The sequence below is a fragment of the Anguilla anguilla genome, chromosome 8 (assembly GCF_013347855.1).
Source record: "Anguilla anguilla isolate fAngAng1 chromosome 8, fAngAng1.pri, whole genome shotgun sequence".
NCBI lineage: Eukaryota > Metazoa > Chordata > Actinopteri > Anguilliformes > Anguillidae > Anguilla > Anguilla anguilla.
The window spans coordinates 51,537,715-51,562,345 of record NC_049208.1 but is presented as its reverse complement, the minus strand read 5'-3'; the positions used below and the strand labels follow the sequence as shown (position 1 = coordinate 51,562,345).

The window sequence follows — 24,631 nt, the reverse complement described above, 5'->3', positions numbered from 1 at the left end:
ACCCGGACCGTCCTGCAGGCTCGTTACCGCGTGGGGGGGGGGTCCCGCGACAATTCGCCGTCCGGCTGCGTCCGCAAATATCGACGGGGCGGCACGGCGGGCGGGGAGGGGGGCTGCGGGATCACTTCCTCGCAGCCTTGAGCAAAGACACCGGAATCGCTCCAGGCAACGCGCATACGCATAAATGCTAATGGGCCATCCCAGAGAGCAAAAAAACTGGAATCTAGATGTCCGGAGGGGTGGGCATCAAGGCTGAGGGATGTTTCGACACAGACGGACCAGGTGATCCCCAACAGAGCTCAGGCCTTACCCTGGATGTAGCCTACAGCTACGCCCCTGGAATACGCCAGCGAGAATACTTTCGCTTATCGAACCGAACATACCAAATGTTTTCACCTGAACCACCGCAAGATGGCGTTTCACTTGATGACTTTGCATCACAAAAAACGTTTATTGAGAAAATTTATTTGCCAGCCCACCTCATGTCGATCGCCTGAAGTTAAGTCGGTTTATCTCGGTTTGCACTTGGATGAGAGATCTGAAAAAAAAACTAAGGTAGGCCTGTAGGGGGCACCACTCTTCCCCTGGACGAACTACACATCTGATACATCATCTCAGTGACGGAAGCACTGTGCTGTCTTTTGGGTGAGTTTAGTTTAGTTTACAGGCATTCAGCAGACACACTTATCCAGACTTACATTGTATCCAATTATACAGCTGGATATATACTGGAGCAATGCAGGTTAAGTACCTTGCTCAAGGGTACAACGGCAGTGTCCTACTGGGGAATCGAACCTGCGACCTTTAGATTGCAAGACCAACTCTTTAGCCATTACGCTACACTGCCGCCTGGTGAGGCATTAAACCAAGGCCTGAGGACTCACTGTGATTATTAAAGAATCCATGGCGCGTTTTGAAATGGTTAACCCTCACATCCTGGTACAATTCTCACACAGTCTGGATCTTTGGATCTGGGCGCCCAGCCGTCTTCGCTACATGCGTTTCGCTACATAATCCCTTACGCTCGCCGCCCACGTTCAGCAGGTCGACACTGCAAAAAACAAGACTGAGCTCGCAGTAATCCTAACTGGGTAAATAATATACATTACGTCTGGTGTATTTAAGTCACCCTGGATAAAGACTGTGTGCTTTGCAAAATAAATAAGCCTAGCAATGAAACGTCTTTCACAGCTACACCTTCGGGAATAAAGGTATTAAAAACATTGAAACATCGGTTTGATTCAAATCTCGTTTTCAGTTGAAAAAGCCGAACGAGGTGGCTAAAATGAATAATCTGCAATCTAATATTCACAAAGCAGCCATGCGCGGGACGGCACATGAAATTACATTACATTACAGGCATTCAGCAGACACTCTTATCCAGAGCGACTTACACAACTTTTACACAGCTTTTTACACTGCATCCATTTATACAGCTGGATATATACTGGAGCAATGCAGGTTAAGCACCTTGCTCAAGGGTACAACGGCAGTGTCCTTACCCGGGAATCGAACCTGCGACCTTTTGGTCACGAGCCCGGTTCCTTACCCACTGCGCTACACTGCCGCCCCGTCGTAGGAAAACAGGAGCGCGTGACACGTACCCCGCAGGAGGTCAGAGTTGGCGTGCGGCCAGCTGTAGGAGCGAATCAGCTGCCAGTCAAAGTCGTCCTCCTTGCCCTGTTTGCACTGGCTCCGCTCCCGGTCCGGGTTCGAGTCTTCATCGAAGGTGCATCCGGCTGCGGGGGGGGGGGGGGGGGGGGACACGAGGAGGGGGGGAGAGAGGGAACCCGTTAGCGGTGATAAATGCTAACGTTCTCCAGTGACGGGGGGGGGGGGCACCTCGCTCTGCGTCACACACACAGCGATTCAGATCTTTCAAAAGGTCACAACGTGAGCCCCTCCATGGATTCCACTAGCTTCATTCCAGGATGAAACCGTTTCCCATCTACATGAAAGGAAAAGTAGAAAATACCATAGAATATGCACACCATTCATACCTTACAGTGGCAACAGCTGCTCATGTTTGTTTCCCATCTACATGAAAGGAAAAGTAGAAAACACCATAGAATATTCACACCATTCATACCTTACGGTGGCAACAGCTGCTCATGTTCGTGAACTTTGTGGCTTTTTAGTTGAGAAAAGGCTAAATGTAATGACGGCTTTCACCCGGGAGTGCAGAGAAAGATGCATTCGGAGAGTGGCGCTCGGACGTTAGCGTTAGCATTGAGCTGAAATGCTTTTGACATTCTGTGGCTGCACTTGCAGTCCAGAACACGTCAATTGAGCATTAAGCTTGGCAAAGGAATCCATATTTGAAAAACGTGGGTCCTTCGTGTTTTTCAAATTTCTCATTTTTATAATTTCAAATCGGACAGGTTAGATAACTTTCTGCTCTCCTCATCAGCCAAACGCTTCACTTCAAACAGACAACAGGTCGTCTATTTCTGATAGTATCGAAAGAGCCACAGAATGAAGACTGGTAGAAAAGGAACTGCGAAGACAGAGGAGATTATTGTCTTAGAAGTTCCTTTCGGACCTGTTTTCGTCAACGACTCTTCAATAAACACTTTCTATGACCCCCACCCAAGCCGACAAGGAGCTTCACCAGTGGGGGGAAACGACAAACAAAATCAGCCGTCACGAATCAGGCAAAAAACAGGATAATAAAAAAAACTTTTAATTGGTTGAACACACCCAGGGCCAGATGAAAAAGCTTTTTTCATGTTGAGCTTTTGGTTCCACAGCAGGGCCTATTATCGATCTACTTTTACACGTCTAGCAGTTATTTTAAAAAGTGTAATCGTGTGCACGGCACACGTGTTAACTCTGGAAATGAACAGTCCCCACGCTTTAAACCAGTCCGATTATATGACTTTGAGAAACTCTGATCACTTCCAGCAGTGTGGGTCACTCGATTGGAGCACAGTTTTTTTTTTTTCCTCCAAGCAAGCCTAAACCTGCGCCTAATTAGCTCAGGGTGAATAAGTGTGCTCGTTAGGCGTAGCTTCCTGATTGGTCAACGCTGGCTGGCCGGGTTGCTGGGGCGCAACCACTCACGCGGGCTACCGTGAAATAAAACGAAGGGCCTTTTTTTTAAATTTTTTTAATTAAACCGATTGAGTGGCGGCCGTCAATCCTGGGTTGATATGGAGGAGGTGTTTCCGTCCCGCCGCGGAGAACCGCCCACTGCTGTGAGATTCCGCCAGGCTTCTCCCAAATAATCAATGTTTACGGCTCAGGGGAAAAAAATAAAATAAATAAATAAATAAAAATCAATGAGCCGGCCGGGACAACATATCAGAGTGGAAAACCCGCTCTTTTCCACCAGAGAAACCAGGGCTGGGCCGAGCGCGCGATAATCCTCCTCGTGACTGCTGCGCACGACTTGCAGCGACGCGAAGAGAGGTGGGGGCGGGGGGGGGATGGGGCAATACCAGCACTGTGGGCTCTGACTTTAAACCGAACGTCAAGAGAAGAGAAAAAAAAACAAATGCGTGTTTATGAACAACAGGAACAGTGGGGAGCAGAGCTTTTGAACCGATACTCTGCAGGTGTAAAGCTTCCCAAAAAGTAAAATGCCCTTTTTTGTGCGTTGGGTGGTCTGTTCCGGTTAATACAACTTCTCCGTCTGACTCCTTAGCGTACGGTACAAGTTTTTTTTCCTCCAACAAAAAAAAAAACAGGGTTTTTAAAATTATTTTACAGAGCAGACCGCTGTTTCAAGCCCTTTGATTTTGTACTTGGTTTTGACGAATCCCCGCCCCCTTCCAGCGCTCAGGGGAAGGCGCGTCTTTGCGAGCGTGTGGAAATAGCGGGGGGGGGGGTTAACAGCCTGGCGGTTGAGGAATGGCTGCCGGGTGCTTCGCCGGTGGGGGGGGCCTTGCGCTGCCGCAGACACCTGAGCTTCCGGAACGTTCTGCGTTCCAGAGGAAGCTGCCACCGTCAGACACGCACCGCCGATGAACTTTACGTTTTCATTTTTTATTTATTTATTTATTTAACAGGGGCCATGCACAAGCACAACACAGCCGTTGGGCCAGAGTTAGCTATACGGCTAATTTATATCTGTGGCCCCTGGGCAGGGAGATATTAAAAACAATACAGTGCAATACAAACAATACGATACAAATAATTATGACCTTCGCTTGTTGCAGAATGCTCGTTCTGCAGACTGCAGTGTGTGTGCATGTGTGTGACACAGAGAGAGAGTGTGTGTGTGTGAGTGTATATTTGTGTGTGTGAGACAGAGAGAGAGTGATGTGTGCGTGTTTGTGTGTGTGTGAGACAGAGAGTGATGTGTGTGTGTGAGTGTGTATTTGTGTGTGAGAAAGAGAGAGAGTGAGTGTGTGTTTGTGTGTGCGTGAGACAGAGACAAAGAGAGAGTGAGTGTGTGTGTTTGTGTGTGTGAGAGAGAGAAAGGAGACAGCATGTCAGAGTGGTGTGTGTGTGTGTGTGTGTGAGACAGCAAGAGTGAGTGTGTGTGTGTGTGTGTTCGTGAGAGAGAGAGAAAGAAGGAGACAGCATGTCAGAGTGATGTGTGTGTGTGTGTGTTCGTGAGAGAGAGAAAGAAGAGACAGCATGTCAGAGCGATGTGTGTGTGTTCATTTTCTGTTTGTACGCTGACATCAGACCTGCATTATCATAGCTAAGCAGACCTCCTCAGCTTCCACTAAAAGAAACAGGCTATAGAAACGCACAGCAGATCAATTGACAGCAAAAGGAACTGAAGTAAATTCAGAGAAGAACTGTCACTGCTGCCAAGCTGCAGAGGGTTTAAAAAGCTGACAGATCATGAATAAATAAATGAATAGTCAAGAAGATTAGTCAGACACGACATGAAAGACAGACGGCTAAGTTCCTCAACGGCGTCTGCAGGTAGTCAGCCACACTGGCGGGGATATTTGGAGCACGTCCTTCTCCGATATCTGTTTTGCCATCAGGGACTGGACCTTAAGTTTAACCACACACTCCCTCGCCCCACACCGCTTACCCTGCCAGCGAGCTGGTACCACAGAGCCACGTGGGGGAAAATGTAATTAATTAAATCATGTTTCAAAGTCAATTATGATTTATCAATCCAACTCAAAAGTATATACGACGGCACAGGAGAACACAGATTGATTGGCGGTTTGCCTGGCGAACCAGAGCACGCGCAGTGTCGCTTCAGAAACGTGCCTTACGCCAGGGCACACGGGCAGCCGCGCCACCTAGAGGGGTCCCATTACCACGACAAAAGCCACGGGCGCATCGACAAGGGTGCCCCCCGGGGCCATTTTGAGACGGGAACCCACGTAACCTCCCCCTTTTTTTGTTTTTTTTCCTCCAAATCCTTGAACAGCACAGGCTGCCGGTGGCCGAGTTCAACAGAATCACGTTGTGTAGGACAACAAGACCAGGTCAAAACCCAGTCCAGTATATGGCTGGACCTAACACACGTGATCCGGCCGACCAATGGTGTAACTTCATCACTCACTCAGTCACTCAGTCACAGACATTTGCGTTTGTAGGGCGGTCCAGCCAAAAAAGAACACAAGAGTTCAATTCTGCTGCGGCTGGACCGAATAAAGATCTCGCTCCAACTAACCGGATAACATACTAAAGACGCACGCGTGTGCTTGTACGTGTGCGTGTGTGTGTGTGTGTGTGTGTGTGTTTACGCGGCAGTGTGGTATAATGGGTAAGGAGCTGCCCTTAAAGGTCACAGGTTTGACTCTTGGGTAGGACACTGCCGTTGTACCCTTGAGCAAAGTACTTAACCTGCATTGCTCCAGTGTACATCCAGCTGTATAAATGGATCCAATGTAAATGCTGCGTAAAAAATGTAAAAAGTTGTTTAAGTCGCTCTGGACAAGAGTAATGTAACTGCCAGTGATGTAATGTGTTTGTATGGGGGGTGCTGGCGTATCATAAGAAAAAACAAGCTTCCCTAACAACCGTTTCGTGAGAGAAAGGCTGAGGTTCAGAGGACAACCTGGCGTAACCAGAAGGGCGCGGGCTCTTCACTCCTGACAGAGCGAACCGGTCACGTTAGGACGGGACGGGCAGGCCCGGCTTCACACGTCAGCGCTAAAAAGCGCACCCCTCATCGCCGCCGCCGCCTCCCGTCAGCTGGCCCCCAGCCGGGCGACGGGGGACTCTTAAGTGAGATAAATGGAGAGGAGGGAGGGTGGAAGTAGACTTTTTTTTTTGTGATGGATCTCTCACCCCCCACCCGCCCCCCCTCCCCCCCTCCCCTCTCCATCACACGCTCCGCTTCCGTCCCTGCCTGCTAGTTCACGGGCTGAGTGGATCATAAATTCAACTGGATTTTATAAACGAAAGACAAAAAAAAAAAAACGCATTATAGAGACTCCGCGCTAAGGCAGAAAACCCTTCGCGTGGCGGTCCCCGTTCGCCGACCGTGGCCAAGAGGCATGCTGGGTAATGCGCCTCCCGAGACACAGGGAGAGAGAGGGCTCAAAGCCTTGTAACGAAAGCCTTCCCCCCCCCCCCCCCCATTCGAAGGGGGCGTCCGCGGCCCGCTGTGTATTAGGCCCCGCCTCCGTCGCACGCGGCAACCGCTCCGCTCCGCCGGCGAACCGCGCAGGTGCCGGCAACCTGGCTGCCACGGAAACGACAGAGCGACCTAAGGCGTCGCATTACATCACGTTTATTTAAGCAGACGCTTTTATCCAAAGCGACGTACGATAAGTGCATTCCGAAGGTCATTGGAACGACTGACAAAGCTCGGGTTCCATAAAGTACAAGGGGGATTTCCAAAACAAGAGGGAAAAGAGAGACTCTGTGGTGCAAAGTCTGTCATCGTCCGAGCGGTGAAAGAGGAGGGAAACGGAGGGGGAGGAGCTCCCGGCTCCATCCCCCCCCCCCCCCCCCCTCTCCGCGAGCGAACCCCGGAATCGAGATGTCTCGAGGGTGGAGGGAGAGCTAGGCCGAGAGAGGCTCTGTCCGAAAACAAACCGGGTTAACCCCAATACAGCGCGGGTCTCACCCGGATACAGCCCGGCTACGTGCTAATCGGCTAGAAATGGTGGCCCGGGTCTTCTCCTGAACGCCTGGACGGCGGTGTTTCGACGGCTTTTCGACGCGATGTTCGCTGGGATGCGGGAGAAACGTTTATGAGAGGGAGGGGCAGACCCCATCTCACAGGTGAATGGTGCAGTGTGAGTGGGACAACCCCCCAGGAAACACAGAGGATCACATTACATTACATTACAGGCATTTGGCAGACGCTCTTATCCAGAGCGACGTACACAGACGTACACAGATTCAGAACACCCACCCCAGGCAACACAGAGGATCACAGATTCAGAACAGCCCCCCCCACCCCCAGACAGCACAGAGGATCACAGATCTAGAACACCCCCCCCCCCAGACAGCACAGAGGCTCACAGACTCAGAACACCCCCCCCCCCCCTCCCACCGGCAACACAGAAGATCACAGATTCAGAACCCCCCCCCAGACAGCACACAGACTCAGTGTGCTCCAAGGAAATGAGGTGCAAAGCAAACACCTGACCTAACCCTAGCCCCCCCCACACCTCCCTTCCCCCCACAGCACCCCCCCCCCCCCCCCCCCCCCCGCCCCCGTCTCCCACCTGTCAGCACATATGGAGCCAAAACTGTAAAAACTGCTTCAGAGAGCCAAGCTGTAAGGGTGTACAGACTGTGTGCGATAAAGACAGAAACAGTGAGTTTAATGAAGAGAGGTGATTTTTATGAGGTGTGATCTTGATTCATTCACGGTGGGGAAGGGTGCGGGGTTAACCACGTTAGAGAATTTAGCAGATACTTCCTCTTCCGCAGGATGTTTACCCCGGCGAAGTTTGGGTAACCTCGCTGAAGGGCAAGAAGGCGGCAACCCGGCTAGGAACTCAGTCTCTGAGCTGCAAGCCCTTGGCCCTATCCATCATGCCACACCACACCAACGCCCCCCCCTCCCCCCTGACCCCCTAACCCATCCCGAAATTAGCCTGGAGCTCCGTCCCCCTTCAGAAGCACCTCTGGAGCAGTCTGGAGAAAGCCTGCTCTAACTGTCTCGTGTGATTTTCAGACGACCGAGGAGAGGTGAGAATGGAGAGATTAGCACCAGCGGGTTAGAAGCTGGGGAGAACAAATTAATTTAATGGAAACTTCGCCACACGCTCCCACTCCCACCCCCCCCCCCAAAAAAAGAACTACAGAGAAGATACGATGATGAAGAGGAGAAGAGGAGGGAGTGCTGACTGGGGGAAGGGGAAAAAGGGGGGGGGGGGGGGAGTTTCTGTCATTTCTGTTTCTGTGCGATGTGAGACGAAGAAGAGCGCGTCAGTCACGCCAGCCCCAGAAACCGTGGCGGGGGGAACGGGGGGGAGGGGACGTCACATCGATTCGCCGGATTGGAGGAGACGGCTTTAATTATCAAAGCCCCCCGTTCTCCGAGTCTGCTCTAATCTTTCCGCTCTTTTTTTCTCCTCCCAGAGAGACGTCAGTCAAAGCCGCCGTTCCCCCGCCAGCCAGACTTCGCCAGCCAAGTTCGGTTTTTTTTTCGGTTTTTTTTTGTTCTCGCGACGGAGCCGGTTGGCGACTCTCGCGGTTTTCGGTGAGAAGGCGACGGACGCGCTCCTGACGGGAAGACGGCTGGCGCCCACAGGACTGGTCGGCCCAATCGTCCGCCGCGTGCGTTTCCCGAGCGCGTTCGCCGCCCGCGCCTTTTACGCTCCTCGCTCGTAAGCGGTTCGTTCCGTTCAGCCGCCAAATTTCCACGTCGACGTCGGAGCGCGTCATCGGCGCCGTTCGCCACGGGAGAGACGGGCGAGGCGCGTTCCGAGCTCGACTATCCAGGCTGTTTATCCGAGCTCGATTATCCAGGCTGTTTATCCGAGCTCGATTATCCAGGCTGTTTATCCGAGCTCGATTATCCAGGCTGCGGCCGCTCAAACGGGCTGAGACAGAAGGCGGGGAATCCACGACTCTGGCCGCGCGCCGAATAAACGGATCTGTCACGGTCTGTCTTCGCTCTGGGTTTGATTACTCCTGGCTGCGTTAAGAAGTTAACCCCTTCAGCCCTCTCTCTCGTTTTCTGTTTTTTTTTGGGACGCGGTGCGACATCGTCAGCAGGCCCCTCGCCGGGCGACGGAGACAAAGGGGCGACGTCTGCAATCAGGCAATCAGAACCCGTGTCTGAGGGGGGGGGGGAGGAAGTCGTGGGAGTTTTGACGGAAATCAGAGCTTCGGAACAAACATCGAAATTGTCATCACCCTTGGCCTCATTATCCTCCAGGAAATTTCACCAGCAAATGGCCTGAATGCAGTGTGCGTTTCACAAGGTTATGCTTCACTGTCGCAGCAGAATACAGCAAAACACAGCTGTATAAGGGGTAAGGAACTGGGCTTGTAACCGAAAGGTCATAGGTTCAATTCCTGAATAGGACACTGTACCCTTGAGCACGGTACTTAACCTGCACCACCTCAGTATATATCCAGCTGTATAAACGGATGAAATGTAAGTCGCTCTGGATAAGAGCATCTGCTAAATGCCTGTGATGTGTATACACCACCGAGAATTTAACACCACTTTTTCAAGATATCAATTCAATTTGAATTTAATTTTATTTGCATAGCGCTTTTTACAGAGTTGTCACAAAGACACTTCACAGAGTAGCAAGGCAAGAGACAGAGCAAAAATAGCACCAGGCCTGAACCCCCAAATAACAAGTACATAAGGTAAAAAAAAAAAAAACTCCCAGTGGGGAGAAAACCCTAAAATGGTGGCGAGAAAAAACTCCCCAATGGGAAGAAATCTTGAGAGGAACCCGGCTATAGAGGGGGGGAGCCCATCCTCCACTGGCCAGCCTGGTGTAACGTAGCAGGCAGCAAATAAAATGGGTTAAGCAGGCTGAGGTGAGAGCTAATATCATGTTTTGCCGGTTGGGAGCGTAATTGTGTCATTTAAAAAAAAAAAATCGTTTTCAAAGGTCAGGATTGGTCAGTATGGCGTTGGGTGTCACCGATTTGCCGCCTCTGCCTGAGGCGACGAATCATCCTGGCCACTGCTCCCCTGAGCCTGAGCGTCAAACGATCGGGCGGCCAAACTGAGGACGCAGCCGAGCCTTCGCGAGCGAGGTGCGAGGTGTGAGGTCATCGTCCGCCGCAGAGTCGCGGAGCGAAAAAGAGCGAGGCACGGGGAAGTCATGTGACTCAGCACCGCATAAACGACAAAAACGTGCGCTAAGGCTTCCCTCGGGGGGGGGGGGGGAGGGGGGGCGTACAAAGACCTGCGATGAAAACAGAGGAGCTGAAACCACGCCCCTCCCACCATCATCAAAGCCTGGACATTCATTCGTCCCCTGTAGGGGACTTGAGTCTCCAGACTCTGGATCTCAAGAACCACATATATTCTAACTGTACGGAAATCTACGCAACAAGCTAGACATTCAATAAAAATAAAATAAATACTTTTTGAAATATTTCTTTTCCACTGCAACATGTTTTTTTTCCGCATCCAAGACACTCGTTTCATGTCAAAAATTGTATAATGCTTTTTTTTCCCGTAGGAGGGATATGAGAGAGGACCGCGTTCTCCGGCACGGGTCCAGGCTGGCCGGTCGGAACGGGCCGAGCATGGCGGGGTAACAGGTGCGAGACGAGCAGGCCCCGAGTCCAGGGGAAACAGATCTATAAACGAATCCTCTGACCTCTTTAAGGACAAGGACATACCGCCGTCTGCCCCAGCGCAAGGGCCCGGCCCGAGCCACGGGCTGGGCGAGAGGCGCAAAGAAAATGTGCCCAAAGTGGATTCATGTCACGTTACATTGAGAGGCGACTATGATCAGCCCACTGCTGTTCCTAGCTCCGCCTTTTTACTGTGCATAGGCCACGCCCACACGGGGAGAGGTCACGCCCACAGTGTGAGAGGCCACGCCCACAAGGTGAGAGGCCACGCCCACAAGGTGAGTGGCCACAGCCAAAGGATGAGAGGCCACACCCAGTGTGAGAGGCCACACCCTCAGAATGAGAGGCCACACCCTCATTGGGAGAGGCCACACCCACAGTGTGAGAGGCCAGACCCGCAGGGGGGGAGACCCCACAGGATGAGAGGCCCTGCCCACCTGTTCGGAGAAATGAGGCAAGCGACGCCCGTCTGGATCTTTACACCTGGAGGCGTGCAGTTTCAGCAGGCAGTGTGAGGAAAGTGTGAGGGCCTTTCCTCTCACTCAGGTAAAGCCTGCACTCAACCCCCAACAGGAGACTGGAAAAAACCACACTGCCTGATATCAGTCCCCAAACACACTCCGCCCCTCCGTCTCTCAATGGCTGTCTCACTACCACCTCTCTGTCTCTCCCAACTCTTTCTCTCACACTCCCCCCCCCTCATTCCCTCCCGCTCTCCCCTTCCTCTCTCTCCCTCCTCCCCTCTCTCTCTCTCAGATGAAAAAGTGAAGGCCATTAAGTTTTTATTTTTTTCGATAATTTCTGGAGTGAAATGAGAAAAAGAGTTTTTTTTTTTTTTCTTTTTTTTAACGAGGAGGCCCTCAAGTGGAAATTCAACAGTGGGGAGGGGGGGAAGGGGGGGGGGGGGGGTGGCAGTAAGATTTATAGCACAGAGAGAGAGTGGGAGAGAGAGAGAGCATCCCCTCAAACTCAGGCGATCAGCGTCAGTGTCGTAAATGCGCTGGGGCGGAAGGGCTGTTTAGCGTTAGCGGCGGCGGCGGCGGTGCACTCCTGCGCGCCATCAGCTGAACTCATTCCGCGATTCCGTGACCTTCACGCCACACTAACCCGCCCGCCCAAACCCCCCCCGCCCCACCCCACCCAAACCCGCCCGCCTGGCTTAAGTGCGGGAAGGGGGGGGGGGGGGGTTGGGGGCGATTTGGCGCCAGCGCTGAGCGCAGCACGGGGACATGGGCTCCACGGCAGGGCACCGCAGGTTCGATCAGCACGCAGAGCGCCTCAGCTGCGCCCAATCGGATTCAGCCGACATCCGCTGTACGAACGGGCAACACGTGAGAACTTCACCTTTCTACGACAAGCCTGGATAGAGACGTCTGCCAAGCGAATACATCCTTCTGCCATTTACCGACAATGTGTTCATACCCTCTCTCCTTCTCTCTCTCACTCTCACTTTCTCTCTCCCTCTTTCTCTCTCTCTCTCATTCTAACTCTCCCTCTCTCTCTCCCTCCCGCCCCCTCTCTCACTCTCTCTTTCTGTCTATAGCACTTCACTTCTTCAAGAAGGGAAAAGCGAAATGTGAAAACCTGTAACGTGACTTACACAAGTTATTAGCGCAGCGTGCGTCAACAGCTAAACGATAGTGTCATCAACGGGATCGGGGGGGGGGGGGGGCAGATGGAAAGTGTAATTGTTTGACACCCCATCTGTAGCTCAAAAAAAATAACATCCTGCTGCTAATTAAATTTTTTTTTTTTAACCATAAGAGCCCAAATGCAGCGTTCCTACCTCACCCTCCCTGACACAAGCCCCCCCCCCCACCCCCCCGCGGTTTTCCCACAGCCATGAGCCATCCAACCCAACACAATCAAAAAAAAAAAAAAAAAAAAAAAAACCTGCAAACTGCACTCATACCGCATCTGCCAGGCTGCTGTCGCTCCACCGTGACTCAACGAGGCACGAGAAATCTCCGGAAAAAACACAAACTTCAGAACACGGCTGACAGAGCCTCTCTTCTTTTCTTTTTTTGTAAACCCGTCTGCGTTCGACGCTAATTCCTCCGGAGCTGATCAGCCAAAGCCGGGGAGAGAGAGAGAGGAGGAGCCGCACAGGAAGCTAACGGAACTTTTTTTTGACGTCGTCCTCCCCCCGAATCTCCTTCGCCCCGGGCCGGAATTCTCCAAGTTCGCGAGCGAAGGCGGGGATTCGAGGTTTTTGTCAGGACGCGGCAGGTTCCTGCAGACGTCAGGGTTCTGACTGCGGTGTCAGGCAATAATGAGGTGAGACAGGTGTCGCACCACGGCTCACCCCATCCAAGGCCCGCTCGCTTCCTGCGCAGTACACTCTTCTGTCCGTCACGCTCAGCGCTGAACTCCGCACGAAAAGTGGCACACTTCAGCATACTTTAAGTATTCTAAAGTGTTAGTGTACTTCTGGTACACACTTCAGCATACTAAGTTTTCTATAGTGTTAGTATACTTCTAGTACACACTTCAGCATACTTTACGTACACGGAGTGTAGCACAGTGGGTAAGGAACTGGGCTTGTAACCGAAAGGTCGCAGGTTCGATTCCCGGGTAAGGACACTGCCGTTGTACCCTTGAGCAAGGTACTTAATCTGCATTGCTTTAGTATGTATCCAGCTGTATAAATGGATACAATGTAAAATGCTATGTAAAAAAAAGTTGTGTAAGTCGCTCTGGACAAGAGCGTCTGCTAAATGCCTGTAATGTAATGTAATGTAAAGTGTCAGTATACTTCTGGTACACACTTCAGCATCCTATTTTTAACATGGGACACACCTACACAAACATACACATACAGTACACACACACACAGGAAAAAACCATGTACACACTCTCTCACACACACACACACACACACAGTTCAGAAGTTTTCCTCGGTCAAAGGTTACCCAGAGCAATCAAAAGAAATTAGTCAGCCTTGCTTGCGCTTCAAATGAACTATTCCTCGGCACGCAGATGAAGTGTTGATTTCCGACACGTCGACATTAAGAAAGGGAAAAGGCAACGAAAATAAAATTAAATTGCAGCTACGCTCGCTGCTGATTGGACCCTCCAGTCCCCCCCCTCTGCGCTTCACCGGGTAATCACATTCCCAGGCAGAGCACGCCACCGTTAAATATCGAATCCCGACCTGCCCACCGAGCGCAGAACCAGAACCACAGGACTACTGCTGCGGCACAGACCGGCTAAATATGCACACCCACACTCAGCAGGCACCGGGGGGGGGGCATGCACACCCACCTTCAGCAGGCACGGGGTGGGGGGGTGGGGCATGCACACCCACCTGAAGCAGTTGTGTTAGGGTGTTATGTGAGGTCCGAACCACCCCTCAGGGGGGCTGTCACAGTTGACAGAGCACACATCCAGGAGGCCCGGCCAGCCTGTTGATTTAAGGGGGTGGGGGGTTTGTGGGGGGGGGGGTGGTGTGTGTGGCACAGAGCTCTGTCTGTTTCTCCTTGCTGCTGGTCTGTATTAGTTCATGTAGGTGAATGTGCATCACTCCGTGTTAAGGGAGCTGCTGGCTTCATTCTCACTCGCAAGATGAAAGGCTGGGGGGGGGGGTTTTGGCGGGGGGGGGGGGGGGGGGGCTGTCGGCCCACATCTGTCAGTCAACCCAACGTGAAACACGGAAGGGGAAGGGGTGTTTCCTCCTTATCATCATACCCCCCCCCCCACCCCCCTCGGACCCCCCCACCCCCGGCCGAGCAACCATCAGCACGCGTCCGTCCGGGTACGCGCGATTGACATTTAATTAAGCCAATAAAACGAAAGCGATTCGCCCCTGCCGCTCCACCCCGGGGGCTTCGGAGCTGGAGCGAGCCTGTCAGTCAGGCTGTCATCCGAAGTGTGGGCTGTCTGCACCAATAGGACCGGAGGGTCGTTAGGGAGCCGTCAGGTGTGCAAGCGTCAAAATAAGCAGAAAAATAGCGTCGCGACGAAGCCGGAAGTCAAATGCGTGCCTCCCCCGCCACGTCGCCGTGTGCGTTGTTTATTACGCGCGCACGAGCGTCGACTGAAAGCAGGCCGCCGTGGAGCGCCGATCGGACATGTTTCTCTTTTTCTTTTTGATCGCAGGAGCCGACTCATTCGGAGAAAGAACCGACTGTGCAAACGACCTCAATCGCAGTTTACGCGACTTCACTACATAAAAACGAAATGATTCAAAAATCCAAAAATTTTTTAAAAAAAAACTATTTACAAATCATTTTAGATTTTCGATTAATTCCCTTAAACGAAGGCAGTTGCTGTTTTATATTGCTTGTTCTCAGCCCGTAAAATGCATATGATAAACAGCGATTTTTAATGCACCTCACCAAACACCGCCTCTTTGGCACCCCTAACAGTCCCAGCTCGCCCCCCCCCCCCCCCTCACGGCAGATTTTAAAGCTGTTCGGGAGCCTCCAGGGAACGAGAAATTTCCTCCCAACACATTATTCCCAAAAAGCAACTAATGTGCCTGTCAAAGCATAAAGGTAAAGGACGTGACTTCCATTTTTATGCAAACTCTCAACCGTGAAGTTTTTTTTGTTTGTTTTGGGTTTTTTTGCAAAGGAATCTGGGCCAATTACAGACTGATAGACTGCATACGCAGAGTCGTTTTCCGAAAACTTAAAACGAAATAGAATTTTAGTCTGATAATATCATCGCAGTCCAACAGGGGGTTGTCCCAAAAAAAAAAAAAAAACAAGCACGTTAGACGTCACAGTGAAGCTAACGAAATTAGCTTGCCGCCGCGACCCTGACGTGGAGTAGGCGGTCACAGAACGGACGGATCGAATTCGCGCGCGGCGAAAAGGCCGGCGTCACTCACAGCGAATTCGGCGAAGTGTGCGAAGCCCGCGGCGTCAGACGAGGCGTTTCCGAACGACGGCTCCCCGCGGGGTTCCCCGGGACGCGCCGCCGCCAGGGGCTGATGGGTAAATCGTCCGGAGAAAGGAGCAGCGCGCGGCGAAATGAATCCGCTAATCGCACGCGGAATTGAATCCCTTTCACGCGCACCGATGCACTCGCATATCAGACTCCATCTCTAATTAGCTCTTAAACCGTTAACAATGTTTTATTCTTTTTTTCCTTTTCTTTTTTAAAAAGCACAGTTCAAGTCTCATTAAAGCCCGAAATTAGATTCCTTTTTTTAATTTTTATTTTTAAATGGTAGGCATGTGCACATTTGGGCTGTGGAAAATGAGCTACCTGCATCTGTAAAGGGGTCCAACAAGGACACTCAAACCCTATGTGGATGGATTCTGTGCAAAGACATTGAGAAGACACGAGTCAATCGTCTTCATGGAATTCGTCTATCAAAGTTTTAAGTTCTTGCACAGTCCCTAATTAGGGATTAGGCACGATTTGAATGTAAAACTGCTCAAACCCTGCTGTGTTTTCTGCATTTTATTTCATTTTTTTTGTTTTTTTGCTGGATGGGTAGGCCAAAGGAAGACTGAGCCATTTTGGCCTTAATTGCCCACTCCGTGGTGCCACAACAAATGGTTGAAAATGCAAACTTTGACGGGCCTTACCTCTTGAACCCGTTGACCTAGAATGAAAATTATTTTTTCTCATACTCCGCTCCTGTCACAGGACAGATTTGTCCCGACCCCAAGAAAGTGCATTGGTTAGATTTTCCACCATTAGTATTTTATTGAAAAACCTTAAAAAAAATTTTTTTTAATTTTTTTAAAGTCTCATCTTGGATGCTTTGACCAATTTGCACAAAACTTGGCACCAACTTCAGAATTTCTTAAATCTCAGCATAAACAAAGTTGCTACACTCAAAATCCTGCCTGCAGTAAGCCAATGAATTTGCATATGGTTGTGGCTTCTTACCAGAAAGCTAATAAATTCCAAACCGTTTGACAAAACGTGATGAAACTTGGTGTCTATTGACAACCGAATCCTGAAGACAGCCCTAAACATTTGGCTCGATTTAACCACAGGGAGGCGCGATACAGCTCAGTGATTTTTAAAAATGAAAAACATTCAGTAAAAATCACAGTATTACGTAGATGTTTGAAACTCGCTGCAGTGACTAAACGCCTTGTTATGAATACGTGCATTTAGGTTTCAGCCACCGCCATCTTGGATTGGTGGCCATTTTGGATTTTGTTAGTTCATATGCTACTGTCCCCACTATCACCTGGTTGATTCACATGAAACTGGGCACACTGATAGACAGCACCTCCCAACCACCACTGGCCAAACTTGGTGCTGATTGGCCAACTGGTTAGAAATAGATAGGTGCTGATTTGTCTGAATTACAGACATGAAATTAATGTTAAAAGATCCCCCATCTCACACACAATAAATCCTTGAAGCCTTTGCCAACAATTATGCATTTATGAATAAATTAAAAAAACACTTAAAATTTATCTCCTCCAAGATGGTTTGACTGGCTTGCATGAAACTTGGACTGTAGCATGTACTCACAGATATCTTTAAATCCAGCATTAAAAAAAGTTGCCATGCTTACAAACGTGCACACAGTTCGCCAACAAATTTGCATGTGGGCGTGGCTTTTTAAAACATTTAAAAAGCGCATAAATCCCAGACAGTCAGACATAAAGCGATGAAACTTGGCGTGTTCTTTGAGAACTCCACCCTGAGACTAACTCCACAGCATTGGCTTAATTAAACCATAGAATGGTGCGATGGAGCTCGACAAATTTTAAAACATGAAAAAAAGTTTTTTTTTGTAGACATTTGATACTTGCTAGGGGGACTAAGCACCTCAATAGGAATATGCATATATATGTTTTTTGCATAGGCATGTGTGTTTTTGACTTGGTCCCTTTAATTGCTCCTTGAAGCTATATTTCCCTTGGGACTTAAAATAAAATCATTTATATTACATTGTTTCTCAACACCGTTCTTGGGCATACACTGTGTGAACTTGTCTTAGCTCAAAATTAGATGTTTTAGCTCAACTAATGACTCTGAAACTAATGACTAATGAAATTAAAATCTTCTTTCTCCCACTTGTGTGATACATAACGAGACAAAGAAAAACAGTAGGCATGTTTTAGTCATCTGAGTATATATACATTTTTTCTTTTTATTATTTATTAAGTTCATAGACACTAACCAATACCAGAGCATTTAATAATTTTGTCTGTTGAAGGTGAGGCTGCTTATGCAAGCATCATGGTGATTTACATTTCAACAAATCGGTGATGCATCACTTCGGCAACCTGTCAATCATATTTTGCCATACTAGAATGAACAGGCCGTGTCATGCCTCCATATTTTGTTCATAAAATAACATACTTCACCACAAAAATAAGATTTCTTAATTTCCCTGTTCGTTTGCTACCGTTAGCTTGTATTTTACCAGAAAACTGGTCTTGAAAGAATGTTCTTCACCAGTATACAGAAGGATACAAAAAACTGTGCTTCCAAATGATATCATTTGAGCCGTTAAAGAGATTTGTTTGGCACACAGGAGCTCATATTCATAGATTAACACCCTGTGCCATGTTGAGAGTGGCACGTCTGCTGCGCTCTTGGGAAACGGTGGGCGATGGAAAGGCTGAGGAGTGCTTCCTTTGTGGCGGTCGGGAACATCAGCGATAAGGCCTGTGTGGGGGCGACACCAACGAGAGCTCCACCACAGACGTAGCGCGTCAGGACGCAGGACCGACGCATCCCTGGCGACCGTGGCGCCCCGGCGACCATGGCGTCCCTGGCAACCCCGCTCGGTCGCACGACGAGAGAGGCGGTAAGTCTCTGAACCTGACCCTGGCAGTGACCGGTAGCCAGTGGAGTGACCTCAGCAGAGGAGTGACGTGGGAGAACATGGGAAGGTTGTAGATGAGTCGGGCAGTGGCATTTTGAATCCTCTGTAGTGGCTGTATGGCACAAGCTGGCAGGCTTGCAAGGAGAGAGTTGCAGTAGACCCTATGACCCCATGACCCCTGTCGCAAAGAGTAAGGAGTTCCCCCGTGTCCTGGCTGAATTCCCAACCTGGCTCTCTCAAACTTGCCACCTAATCATCCCCTGATTTAATTGGCTGAAAAAAAAGGTTCTCTCCCTCTCCACCTCAGCTAATGTGCGGTGAGCGTTCTGGCTCAAAATGGCTGCCGTGCATCACCCAGGTGGGTGCTACACATTGGTGGTGGGTGAGGTGAGTTCGCACTCATCACTGTAAAGCACTGAGCGTTCAGGAAAAGTGCTGTATAAATGCACTGATTCATTCATTCATTCATTCATTCATTCATTCATTCTTGTCTTTCCACAGTCAGGTAAAGCAGATGGGCTCATTAAGCAGGGTGCTACAGTTAAGTTATCCGTCTGAGATCCCCCGAAGACCCGGTGCGGGGTGCGGGGTGCCGGTTAGGGCCCCCCCCCTCCTCTCCCCTCCTCCCCCTCCCCTCCACAGCGAGGCGCTGAGGGCCCAGGCTCTTGCCCTGCCGCGCCCCCCCCCCCCATTAATCACACTTTACCCCAGCCTGTCAGCCACACCGCTGCAGTGATTTATACTCAACACAGCACTTTCCTGCCATCTGTTAGCACATGACTAAATGCAACGGCTCACCTCACGCTCTCTCTCTCCCCCCCCTCTCTCTATCTCCCCTTCTCTCGCCCCTCTCTCTCCTTCCCCCCCCCCCGCTCTCAAATTCAAATTCAAATTTAAAATGTTTTATCGGCATGAAATACATTTGTAGATATTGCCAAAGCATACACACAGAATCAGGAATAGGAATACAAACAAGATGAAATACAAACAACATTGTGGTGTCTCTCTCTCTCCTTCCCCCCCTTTCCCTCGCTCTCTCCCTCCCTGTCTCTCCCCCCCTCCCTCTCTCCCTCACTCTCTCCCCCCTCTCTCCCCCCCCTCTCTCCCCTCTCTCTCCCCCCCTCTCTCCCTCGCTCTCTCCCCCCCCCCTCCCCCCCTCCCTCGCTCTCTAGCACCGCCGCGCAGTCTAGATCGCTGTCAGCGCATGGCGGAGTGATAATGAATCACTTCGTCGGGACGGATGACGGATGACGCGCGCGTGACCCTCCGGAGAAGCGGTGACGTTGACCCCGCCCACCGAGCGCCTGTCACCCGGGGGACAGCCACTCAGGCGCGTCGGCTGCTCTGAGCCCCGCCCCCCTGTCTGGGGCGCTCATTAGAAGAGCAATACACACGTCTCGCTGGTGCAGTAGAGGAGGAGAGTTTCAGCAGCACAGATCAGTCGCACCATCTAATCTTCTTTAAACATCAGCAACTGGCTAATGTGCCTGATAAACACAGCCTGCTGGTGCAAACTGCAGCCCACAAGAGACGAAAACACACACGCTCACACACGCACACGCACACGCACACGCACACGCACACGCACACGCACACGCACACGCACACGCACACGCACACTCACACTCACACTCACACTCACTCACGCTCATGCTCACACTCACACGCTCATACTCACACACACTTTGCACATGCATGTGCAGACAAACACACCCACACCCAGGCACACACACACATCCACACACATTCATACACACACATAACCTTGCTGACACAGACACATACACACACACACACACACATACGCGCGCGCACACACACGCACACGCATGCAAACACACACGCACACACAGACACGCACGCACACACACGCACTGGCAGACACACACACACACACAGGCACACACACACTCACACACACAGGCACAGGCACACACACACACACTCACACACACAGGCACACACACACATACACTCACAGGCACACACACACACTCAGGCACACACACACACACACACACAGGCACACACACTGGATTGTCCCAGTCTTTTCCTCCCTGTCACATATTCAGCCCTGTGTAATCACCTGCCATCGCCTGCAGAGATAATGAAGGCGTGACATTGCAGGAAGTATCACAAGGTTAATATAAAGCCACTGCCTTTATAGTTTAAAGCATAATGCAATGCAGCGTTTCATACCTGGCAGGGTAGTATAATGGGCAAAGAGTTGGTCCTGTAACCTAAAGGTCACAGGTTTGATTCTCGGGTAGGACACTGCTGTTGTACCCTTGTGAGTAAGGTATTTAACCTGCATTGCCTCAGTGTGTATCCAGCTGTATAAATGGATGCAGTGTAAATGCTAAATGTAACTTGCTCTGGATAAGAGTGTCTGCTAAATGCCTATAATGTAATGTAATGTACACCCATACTGAATTACAAAAATGCATATACACCAGACCTGGGTCAAATACATATTTGTTTGGGACTCAAATACTTTTCTATGCTTTACTGATCTTGTCTGGTGTATTGTAACCAATGATAAACTCTCAGGTACACCAGGCAAGATCAATAGAGCAAAGAAAAGTCTTTGAATCCAAATCAGCGGTCACACAATCAGATTTAGCCTAACGTGTTAAATCAGTGTTTTTTTCGCCTATGGAGAAAACATGAGGAGAAAGAACTGTATATTTTGATGCTTCCCCAATACACTCCAAACACTTGGCCAAACACAAGCAAGAGGATGTCTCCATTTACAGTGACCCCACCCCCGCCCCCCCCCTCCCTCCTCCCCCCTCCCTATCCCGTATCTCTCAGAATGCCCCCCCACACAGAAAAAAACTCAGTGGGAGTTTCCACATTCAGGGGATGAACTTGGTCATGTGATTAATCGGCACCACCTCTTAACTCGCGGTATCTTTTTACTACACAGTGGCCGCCCCCCCCCCCCCCCCCCCCCCACCCGTCAGTCCAGACGGTGTGAGATTCAGTAACAGGCAATCCCCCTCTACAGATGTACAGATGAAGACACTGCAGAGCTGAGCTGGAGCGGCACTGTCAGACTCACTCTCAATTAGCACCACAGACACAAGCAGATAGCTGAAAATAGCTGCTACGCTTAGCAGTTGGGCTTGTTATCTGTGATAAAGTACTTTTTTTTTTTTTCCTTTTTCGTTTTTTGATAAAAGTTATTAATGCCTTTGTTACCGGTCTCAGCGATACAGCAGCCTGGCAGATTAAAATTCGATCAAGTGATGCTGCTAGGTCTGAAATAAAATTAACGAACAGAAGGGGTCTTTTGTTCCGCAAACTACGCTTTGGCTGTTTGACTTTTTTTTCTTTTTTTTTTTTTGGTTAACCATGGTTTCTAAACACCACATTAGACTTGAAAATGAGCAACTGTCAGATTTAGTTTTTTTTTTCTTCTTTTAAATAAAGCAGCTGCATAATTGACTAAAAAAAACCCTCATCACTACCGTTGCGCTAACAACAGAAGGATCGCGGCCGAGGATTCCGACTCGCCAGACCACAGCCAATCACGTCTGTTAAATCCATTCGGTCGGCCGAGCTCCGCTGCTACAGCGTGCCAGACAGTTGGCGTGGCAACAAAAAACGGCGTCAGGTTCGCGAGGCGCGACAAAAACACAGACGTGCGCTGTGCCACGAGCAGTCAGCGACGCGAGATAAAATGAAATGAATGAATCGTGAAGTCAGTCGTGAGCCCGCGAAGCCTAGCATAATTCACCACAGCAGCGCACCGGGAGGGAGGGTTTCGGTCCAAAGTCACAAGAAGGACTCGGGTGGTCCACTGTGATGGGCATCTCTATTACAACACATTTTATTTTATTTTTTACAGGCATTTAGCAGAGGGGGGGTACAACGGCAGCGTCCTAACCGGGGAATCGAACCTGCGACCTTTAGGTTACAAGACCGACTCCTTAGCCATTATGCTACACTGCCGCCCCACTGTGCACCAGAGAGGCTGTGTGCACTGGCGGTATAATATACGCTTATGTCTTACACCGGTCACGCCCCACTTCCTGTTACCTGGCGTGCTCTGTTTTGCGGTGGTTGTTGACGGTGGAGGCGAGGTCAGCCTAGATTAAGGAGACTTTTGGGCGGCCACTTAAGTCCTCTTTGTCTCACTCTCACACCAGACCTGGGTCAAATACATATTTATTTTGGATTCAATTACTTTTCTGTGCTCTGTTGATCTTGCCTGGTGTAACTGAGCCTGCCAATAGGACCAAAAGACAGGGTTTTTTCACTTTTTTGAGAGTATTTCATTGGTGCCAGTGCACCAGACAAGATCAGTAAAGCGTAGAAAAGTATTTGAATCCAAAACAAATAGGTAGTTGAGCCGGGTCTGTCTCGCACACGAGCGTGCGCACTCAAAACTGCGTCTTCATGAACACACTGCGTGCTGAATTACCAGCAGGTCCAGCCCCATACGGAGAGCGTCTGTTCCGAACAGAGAAAAGCACGCACAAGTTCCACTATCGTCCAGCTGTCCTCCAATCACACCCCTCCTTTTCTTTCTCCCTCTCTCCATCTCTCTTTCTCCTCCTCTCTCTCTCTCCATCTTTCTTTATCCCTCTCTCCACATGGATGTTTAGTTTGGCTGCTGTTTTTAGTGTTTGTTGCTTTACAACACCCGACAGCACATTCAAACACCCAATCAACACCTGCGTTCACGGTGACATTTACTGACTTCTGTTTCCCCCACTAATTTTGCATCTCCGTTCTTCATTTAAATAAACTCCTTCGCTGTTCCTTCCAGTTGCCATTTCCCTGACTCGTGTGTGCGCTTTCGAGCCGGTCGTTACAAGCGGTAGGCCGGAGGGCTTCAAAATAAAAGTCCCTCGTGCTGTTCCGGCCTCTCCAAAACAGTCGCTGTTGGCGGAGGGCTTCAAAATAAAAGTCCCTCGGACGGCACGTGCTGCTCCGGCCTCTCCCAAACCGTCGGAGTTCGCCGCAGGAAACTGACCACATTCGCCGGTGAGCGGCGGTTGGTCGAATGGAACTACGCCGCTGACGCGTATCGTCCGTTAGTGATTTGTGCACGAACAGCATCATCGTGAGTTAAGTGCGTGTCCGCGGCCAAGAGCAGGAAGCAGTTTGTTAGGGTACGGAGAAATTGAGTGCTCCCTTACAGGCACACGGGGGACGTAAATCCCCCCCCCCCCCGAAACGGCACCGGCCAATAAAGGCGAAGGGCTCCTGCTGCTTGTCGGGACGGCCACCTGCTGGGCTCTGTCACGGCTACAAATATAACCGCGCGGGATCCGCGGGGTCAACCGGGGATCGGGGACAAAGTCGATAACTCCGCGCCGGGCCGCAGTCGCACTGCGCAGGAGAGTGTCGGTTTTAACAGCCTGCACGGGAAAAAAAAACTGCGTCAAGACGCAGGCAGCCTACTCTCACCCCCCCCGCCCGCCCCCCACGCCTGCCTGGTATCGCTGTCCCAAAAGTGTCCGCGCGTGTGAAATCGGAGGCCTCCTTACGATCCCTCTGAGGGGGCAGACTTCAGCTGACTCTGTGGGGGGGGGGGGGGGGGGATGCTCATTCTGTCGTTTATTATAAGAGGTCTTGGATGCGCAGTTCGTTTGCGGACTGCTGTCTTTTTTTGGGCGCTGGAATCGCCCTTTTTAAAAATGAAACGCCAGTCTCATTAGAGCCCCGTCCCGGATAATTAAAGGATGAACAGAAATAAATAAAAGATTCGGAGATGTTCTTGTCCTTCACTGACTGCAGAATGCTGCATATCCAAGCACGGAGGTCAGTGAGCGTGTGATTAGACTTCTGTCTGACAAGACCCCGCTCTGGAGCAAGCACAATACAGAGTACAGCAGGAAACAGTACGGTAACAATCCAGCTCCAGGGCGGCCTTCCCTGAACACTACTGACACCGCACCTTTTGGGGGCCATACGAACAAGGCGAGATCATTGGCTATCCATAGCCACGTGTTTACTATTACGATAAACGGGGCAGTAGCCGCTGTAATTAGCAGAGTGCAGGACTACGAACTGCGTTTCCCAGAAGTAGGATATTCGTTTCATGGGTTCGGAGTGTTTCACCTCTGGAAGTGGTGACGCCATATGGTATCGGGCAACATTAAGGGCATAGGTTGTTTAGGGAACAAAGAGATAGGCCCTCGCAGATAGGATGGACATGCGTACCCAGTCAAGGCCCCGGAGGGTATTTAAACCAGGCTAGAAGACCAG

General features: G+C 50.5%; 1 protein-coding gene across 2 annotated transcripts in view; it reads right to left on the bottom strand.

Moving 5' to 3' along the window:
• LOC118234509 (receptor-type tyrosine-protein phosphatase U-like) overlaps positions 1-24,631 on the bottom strand; it is a 135,210-nt gene that overhangs the window by 95,539 nt on the left and 15,040 nt on the right. For both annotated transcript variants that reach the window (XM_035431088.1, XM_035431086.1), the window contains exon 2: positions 1,605-1,739. In XM_035431088.1, coding sequence (XP_035286979.1) covers positions 1,605-1,739 — 135 coding nt within the window. The remainder of the gene's footprint in view (positions 1-1,604; positions 1,740-24,631) is intronic.